At 32.1% G+C, this 8,827-nt stretch overlaps 1 protein-coding gene across 1 annotated transcript in view; it reads left to right on the plus strand.

The window, feature by feature from the left end:
* Nucleotides 1-8,827, plus strand: part of LOC111679326 (vacuolar protein sorting-associated protein 13D) — a 476,071-nt gene that overhangs the window by 323,447 nt on the left and 143,797 nt on the right. The window contains exon 9 of the mRNA XM_046952421.1: nucleotides 1,430-4,894. Coding sequence (XP_046808377.1) covers nucleotides 1,430-4,894 — 3,465 coding nt within the window. The remainder of the gene's footprint in view (nucleotides 1-1,429; nucleotides 4,895-8,827) is intronic.

Below are 8,827 nucleotides of genomic sequence, written 5' to 3' on the forward strand. Positions count from 1 at the left end.
GTAATAATAATTTGAATCAAATAAAAAAAAAATAAAACTGTAAGTTTAGTGGTTTCTTTTTTATAAACATATATGTATGTTAAGAATTTTTCGATCTCACTCCTTATTTAATACATTTTTCTTTTGAATTATAAGAGAAAACAATGTTAATACAAAAAAAATTAAATAAACATAAGAAAGAACAAAATTTACAAAAAAAGCAATAAATCTAAAAACCCATTTTTTTGTCGTTCTTATGTATATGAAATAGAAATAAACATGTCACACACTTCGTTACGTACGACGACTTTCGTCATACGCACTAATTGTGCGTATTTTCAAATATTTTAGTGTGTTCTATATCTGACGACGAAAATTCGTTGTTCGTCGCAATGGTGCGTATAGCATAACAGTCGTAACTGTTTTAAAAATACAAGTATAGCTTAAAATTCGATATAAATGTAAGTTAATTTTTCTTACAAACCAAAATTTCCTAATATCAACCTAATGATGGTGGGTATATAAGATTCAGCATTGCCGAATATAACACTATATCATACTACATCATATCTTTGACCTTGGAATAATAATTTTTTTTTTTTTAATTTCCACTACTTCTTCTGCATATCTGCGGCCAAAACACCAATTTTGTGGGACATTTTTTGATAGACCGAAAACTCGTTAACATGTTTTAAATCCGACTTTAGTATATTATTCTACAGGAAATTTTAAGATATATAACCATAATTTGACAGAAGTTGGATGCACTATAAATGCATTAGAGCGAAAGGAAAAATGCAATTTAAAAAAAATCAAAACTTGATTTTACCATTCGTAAATATAATACGAACGATAATAAAAATTTTAAATTTCTTGTAATCCATTTAGCAGTTAATATGGTTATAATGTTAACTTGTGGGTTAATAATTTTGCATCTAACAATAATGTTTTTCATCATCATCCACCCAATTAATGTTCCATGTATAACTTGTATAATGACAAATTATGGGCCTTATAACATTCGCGATTTTCGTTATAAACCGTTCTAAAGTTTAAAATCTGAAAATTTAAAGTATTATCACATCAAAAGGGTTAATGATAGAATTTTTGTTTTTGCACCACTTGGAGTACGCAAAAAACGTACTTTGATTATGCGCAAAGAAAAGAATGTTGAAATATTTTTTGGAAAAAGTGCATCTTTAGTAATAAATGCACTTTTAAAGCATTATAAAAGTGTAATATAATGCTCATTCTTATTGTCTTTTCCTATAAAATCAATTATTAAAGCATGATTTTCTATAAATGCTGCAGTTTCTGCTCTGTAAAGAATGTCGCTTAAATCAATGGTTTTCGCGTTAGATATGCAGAGGATGGAGCTGAAGTTTTGAATATATATAGTACATATTTAAATGATTACAACCAAATTAACTACACATTTTTTTCATTTCAGCCTGTAATGAATCGGATTAAAATTAAAAAAACAGAATCAAGGAAAAATCTAAACAGTGCTGTAAAAATTGGATTGGAAATACACGCAGAATCTCCAATCATTCTGTTACCGGTTTCTTACAATAGTAACCAACTGTTGATTGCCGATCTTGGCAAATTTACTTTAGTAAATAGTTTTCATTACGCAAAAGATTTGACGTCTTTGAATGAAAAGCGAATGGAACTTATTGATTATAATGAAATTGTCGATTTAATGAATATTGAACTGGTAAATATAAATGTTCTTACTGGTGAGCGTGAAAACAATAATCAAAGGAGTCGTATAGTTGAAAGTAATTCAAATATACTTCATGTTGGTAATTTCAGTATTGTGAAGCTTGGAAATACAATATTTAAAGAAAAGTGTCATTTAAAGTTACAAGTCATAAGAAATACTGAATCAGATATAAGTCATAATATTCCGGATATAACAGTAAAAGGGAGACTTTCGGAGCTTCACGGGCTAATTAATTTGCAACAATACAAACTTATTCGAGGCTTTCTTAACTACAACTTAGGGGAGACTATAGATGATGTATACTACAACTTTCAAGCTAATCTAAGTGAATCTATTGAAAAACTTTGCTCTATGACAAAAGTAAATGTATTCCATCAAAATAATCTATCCAGTTGGACTACTTTATCAATGAATTTTCTGTTAGAAAATGTAATTATATCTTTAGCTGAATCAATTGATCTCAGTAATTACTATTCAAACTATACATTGGCCTGTATTAAGTTTATAAAGTCAACATTGGAAATTGACTCTTTTAGTGATGGCTCACAGGATATTGATTTAATTTCAAGCGAAATTCTAATTATGGATGCTAGAAAACATTTTTCGGGTTACAGTTCAAAGAATATATTCAAGTATGTTTTAAAACCATCTGTTGAAGGTTCCTCTAAAAATGTAGTTCAAGCTGAAATCCATAGCCGGAAACGAAACGACACATCTAAATATACAATACTTTTAAATAATATGAGAATAATGGCCATCCTAGATTACTTGGAAAAATTAAGTAACTTTTTGAAGGAAGAACCGCACATGGCTCCAGAAACAAGTTTAAAGCATAAAAAAACTACAAACATATCAACACCACAAGAATCAGTAAAGACATCGGCTCCATGTTTGGAGGAGAACTCCAAATACGAATTTGTGCTGAATATTACTAATTCAGAAATAGTATTCGTTGAAAATAATGACCAGCTTGATACAAATGCTATAATATTAAAAAGCACAACAGTTTATTCATACAAACCAAATAGTATTGTTCCTATTTCAATAGACATAAACCACTTGGAAATATTCTCTTGTATTTTAGGATCGGAAAACGAAAGTTCCCAATCAATTATTGACCCTTTTACGGTTAATATGGAGGTGCGTAACAATTGTTTTCAAGTTCAGATTCAAAATAAGATTTTTTTGCGTATTTCCTACAATGATGCTATGTTGTTTTCTCGAATTATGCAATCTATACCAAAACAAACAAACAAACATGTATTAAAGAATTCGAATCAACGTAATGACTATAATAAAATTGCACCCTTAGTTGCAATGGGCTTTAAACATTCCGAATGTTGGCATGCAATGGAGATCAATGCTTTTAATATTAATGAAGCAGCTATTTGGTTATCACAACATAAATGTAAGAACTCAAACACCACACTCGAAGTGAATTGCATTATGTTGAATGTTAGTTCCATGTCAGTGTGCATAATTGACGATTGCTTGGACGCTGATGTGCCTCTTTTAGAAATTTCTCTCTCAAATCTTATTATAAGTCAAAAAATTCAGACAAAAGATGATGAAAATATTAAATTATATGAAGGAGAAATTGATGCTGTGATTTCTAGTGATTACTACAATCGTCGACTAAGCGGCTGGGAGCCAATAATTGAACCTTGGCAGTGTACAGGTCGTTGGAAGTTCTCAAGGAATATTGTAGATAAAACAAGACGATTGTTTATACAAGGAAATAGCAAACAAGTGCTAAAATGTAATATTACATCTACACTTTTGGAATTATGTGATTTAGTTCATAAAAATTGGACAGAAGATTATTTTAAACGGTCTGTTTCTAAAACCGATGATATCGAATGTACAAACGTTAATATCCGGAGAAGACTTCCATTTGTTCCATTTGCACTAAAAAACTTGACTGGAGAACCACTTATATTTAAAATATTTTTTTCGCATGCTGGTGGCATAACACGTACAGAAGTAACACAACAAGATCTTATGTGCAACTGGATATCTGCACAACATAATGAAGTAGTTCCCTTTGATTTTGGTCCCCAAAGTAAATTAAGACATTTAGATTCTCATAAACTTAACATGCATCAGATACTAGTTCAAATCCATGGCTGGACATTAATTGGTCCCATTTCAATTGATAAAGTTGGAACATTTTTCCGATATGCCAATCTAGATATGCAATATAACAAAAAGGCCCGTATTGTGTTTGAAATCTCACTTGTTGGATCGGCACAAAAACTAATTGTAGTTCGTTCGGCTTTAAATGCAGTAAACAATACAATGAAAACATTTATTTTACGCATGAAGCTGAAAAATGAAAAAGAATCTATGCTAATGACATTAAACCCATTAGAAAAGATAACAATACCTTTGCGTTTTGTTGATTCCTCTATTTATTTAAAACCGCTCTCTAGCGTAGAATCCAATGACAACCACGCTGATATCCATGGAGAAAGTACTGATTCATTGGATAATGAATGGCAAGTAGATGACAATGGCTTCTGTACAAAATCTATTCAATGGACTCATTGTAATTCAAATGACAGTATCCAGGATATACATTCGTGTTACTCCCCAAACAAAATACCATTTCATGTATTAACTGAAATAAGAAAAGATAAATATCCAATAAGAGACAATTTATCAATGCCAGGTCACACTATAACAATTATACCACCACTTAAGCTGAAAAACTTGCTGTGTTGTGATTTAATATTCAAAATTATGGGCCATACTCAGGGTAGATTAAATGCTTCTGATGAGGTAGAAATTTACTCCATTGACATTAATGAATCATTTTGTCTCAGCATTACTTTAGACAATTATAAACTATCTGGACAATTAAAAATTCCTATGGGACATACTGGAATAGTTGAACCAAAGTTAAAACTAATTGATGTTCTTAATAGAGAGCTATTTTTGCGAATATCAATACAATCATTTCAAGGGAAAGGAATGGAAATATTTATTGGTGCTCCAATTTGGATTATAAATAAAACTGGACTGCCACTAATTTTTAGGCAAGAGGGTACAAATCTTATAGCATCTGGCCAATTTGATGAACACGAACATGCCAGAGAAGTATCACCTCTTATGTTTTCATTTTCTGATCAGGAAGGGTCTCCATTACTAGAATTTCGTTTGGGAAAAAGTTTTGGAAATAACAATCAGGTAAGTCGAAAAATATATAAGGAGTGCGTGGCACCTTAATATCTAATAAATATTGAAATCTATATATATAAAAATGAATGTGTGTTTGTATGTATGTTTGTTTGGACTTTATAGACTACTAAATGGCTGAAACGATTTTCCTGAAATTTTCACAGTGTCTTCCTGTGTGTCTGGAAGATACTATAGGCTACCTTCTGTTTTCATGTGGCATTCATGAAAATTCATTCAAAATAAGTGTTAAAAGTCGCATATCTCAGAAACTAAAAGAGTTAGAGTCCTCAAATTTTGTATGAACAAGTTTGACATCCAAAGGAATATTTTTGGAAACTTGGCACTTTCATATGAAGAAATTATTAAATCAGTATATCTGAGAAAATATAACAGATAGTGTCATCAAATTTTGTCAGAACCACTTAAGTGTCAATAAGATTATTTAAGGGAAACAGCGGTCGGACTAGAAGTAGGGGGCGTGGCACCTCCCACATGAATTAAATACAAAAATTCACTTATTTGGGAAACTGTTAGAGTTAGAATCTTAAAATTTTGCACGTTGAACTTTAACATCCATGTAAACATTTTGTGTAATAAATTGGCGGACTATTATTAGAACTAGCAACTAAATAGAACTAGAACTAGCAACTAATAAAACTAGCATCTTCAAATTTAGAAAATTTCGTTTATCTGGGAATAATAGCACTAGATTCTTCAAATTTTGTACGAAGAACATTAATGTTCATCTGAACATTTGTTGAAGAAGCTGGTGAAGCTGTTCAATTGCTACAGGTATTAGCTTTCTAGGTAGCACGATTATTGTTATAGCTGGATCAGCACGACGATAATTTATTACATCATCTTCTAAATACAACTGATCAAAGATATGCCAATAGGCTTTTAAATATGCAGACTCACTCCATATATCAGATTCAATAGGTCTCTCACCTTTATCCAGCCATGATCTTATTGTGAAACGTTTTCTGGAATTATCTGTACTGTCAAAATGTGTTGCAAATCATTTTCTTTAGCTGTTGTACAACTTTTACAGTTCTGACACGGTCGGTGAGAAAGAGCATACGCGTTGCCATGGCTAATTCCTTTGCTGTGCTGTATTTCCATGTCATATTGTTGGAGACGTTCTAACCAACGAGCGATTTGTCCTTCTGGCTCCTTAAAATTATACAGCCATCTTAAAGATGCGTGATCAGTCCTTAGCAGAAAATGAGGGCCGAACAGGTAATGATGAAAATGTTTTGTACCTAACACCACGGCGAGAAGTTCTTTACGTGTCACGCAATAGTTCTGTTCAGCCTTTTTTAATGCTTTACTGAAATATTCAATCACACGTTCCTGACCATTTTGTATTTGGCTTAGGACAGCATCTGTATCTAAAACGAAGAAATCCGTGTCGTTGGAAAAAGCCTGTATTGGTGATGTTATTAATTTCTGTTTCAGCGATAAAAATGACGTTTGGGTATTTTCATCCTAAAAAACTTTCTGTTTGTCTCCGTGAGTTCATGTAATGGACGGGCGACTGTGGAAAAACTTTCAACAAATTTACGGTAGTATGAGCAAAATCCTAGAAATGAACGTACTTGCCTTTTATTGGTGGGTGTAGGCCATTCCTTTACGGCAACAAGTTTTTGGGGATCAGTTTCCAGTCCTTCACGCCCGACAATATGACCAAGGTAATGAACACGGGGTTTAAACAAAGTGCACTTATTGGGACTAAGTTTTAAACCGGATGTCTTTAAACGTTCAAAAACTTGACGAAGATGGTCGATATGCTCCTCAACTGTGCGAATGGACTATGACGTCATCTAATCGTTCAAACGTTGCGGGAGCATTTGAAAGCCCAAAGGGCTTTACATTAAATTCCCAGAGACCAGAAGCACAGGAAAAAGCAGTTTTCGATTTTGACTCGGCATCCATTTCAATCTGCCAATACCCACTTTGAAGATCCATAGTCGAAAACCATTTAGAACCATATAAGTTTGACAGAATATCATCCATCCGGGGGATGGGGTAGGAGTCCTTAGTCGTGACACTATTTAAACGTCAGTAGTCAACACAAAACCGTGCTGTTCCATCCTTCTTACGCACCAGGACTACTGGCGAAGACCATGGACTTTGAGACGGCTGAATAACGCCACGCTTTTGCATATCCATTACTAATTGCTCTATTTCATGTTTCTTGGCTTACAATTGTTTGTTTGAATATGGTGTTTAGTAATGTTAGTACGACCAAAATCCATAGGCCCTGTTGAAAAGAGGTCTTTGTACTGTTTAACCAATTCAAAAAATAAAAATTTTTCGTTTTCAGAAATTTTGGGGGATACTTCTAACTGTAGACACATGTCTGGTACTTCATAAAGCCTTTTATAGGTGTCCACATTTTTTAAAGACACCACATTTACCTCCTCAAGTCTTCCAACAATAGTCATAGGAGAATTTAGTTTTTCTTCTTCACTAAAATTTATCAAACGAACTGGCAAGTCACTGTGAGATGATACGAGTGTTCTACCTAATATTATTATCGATGGCAGCATAGACTCGTTACACGGCTCTATCAAGGAAGTATTAAATTCTCTTTTAAAAGCACATTTCACACTTACGTCCTACTTTGCTGGGACGGTAACTGATTCCATAAAGTAAAAGTTTTCCGATGCCTGTTGAGGAAGATATAATGGGACAGATACGTGTTTCAAATTAAGTCGTAATTCTCCAATATCGATGAAAGCTTTCTGACAGCGTAAGAAATCAAGTGGTAGTTTATTTAACCGAAATTGTACAACTGCTGTGCATGTGGCTTTAAAAATTTTTCCGCTGGGGTCACAAAGGGAAACACTGCAACTTCGTCTTGGAGCAGACGGTGGTACTAGTAGAATTAATAAATGTGGCACGTGCTTGATGTTCTACCTTACATAGCCTAGTACTTATGTTATTATTAGTATTATATAGGATAAAAAGGTGGGCAGACTACCATTAAGCGGCGTTGCACCTCCCGTGCAAATTAAATACAAAAATTCAAGGAGGGCTTGGTAGCACATACATGAATGAAAAACATAATTTCGTATATCTTACAAACTGTTAAATAATTCAAATTTTTCATAGATTGATAGAAATTGGCGAACTTGGAATCTCTCATATGTAACATATTGTTAATCTGGAAAACTATTGTAATTAAAATTTTTAAAATCGTTAAGTGGGTTTTAGAGGATAAATAGAATAGGAATTATTTTTTTAAGAATAAAAGTATATATTAAATTTCAGCAAGTAAGAAATAAATAGATCATTAATGTATTATTTCAGAATTTTAATAAATTTAATAACTAAATAAATATTTTTTTGATTATTATGTATTTGATTCGGATTGGGGTAGCAAGGCACACCGTGTATTAGTTAAAGATACATTTTTTTCTTAGAGTTAAAAATTTTATTTTTGGTATTTTGTATTAAATGTGTCAGTTTGATGTATCAGTTTTTGCTGGTTCTTTTGTTTTAAATAAAACACTTTCGATTTTTTAATTTAAATTTATTTTATTAAATGCAATGTTTTGCTTTGTGTATTTTTTCTGTTGTTTTGTTTTTTATTATAATTGTTTAGTTCAATATTTTTTCAATGTTTTTAATTTCTTATTTTGAAACAAGTAGGAGTGCTATATTCGGCTACGCCGAATCTTATATACTCTTCACCATAGTGTATTTTAAGCACATTAGTTTTATAAATTTTTTCCCGACTACATTAATATTACACCAAAAGCAAAACAAAATGAACAACAACAACCTTACACGAAATAAAAAACAAAATACACAAGGCATCTAAGCCAACAGACATCTAAACATACATAACGAAAAACACAGAAAAACAAAATAAACAACGCAATGAAACCAACCTACATGCAAATATACGAACAAAATTCACAAAAACAATATACA

This window comes from Lucilia cuprina, chromosome 5, assembly GCF_022045245.1.
Source record: "Lucilia cuprina isolate Lc7/37 chromosome 5, ASM2204524v1, whole genome shotgun sequence".
NCBI classification, from domain to species: Eukaryota; Metazoa; Arthropoda; class Insecta; order Diptera; family Calliphoridae; genus Lucilia; species Lucilia cuprina.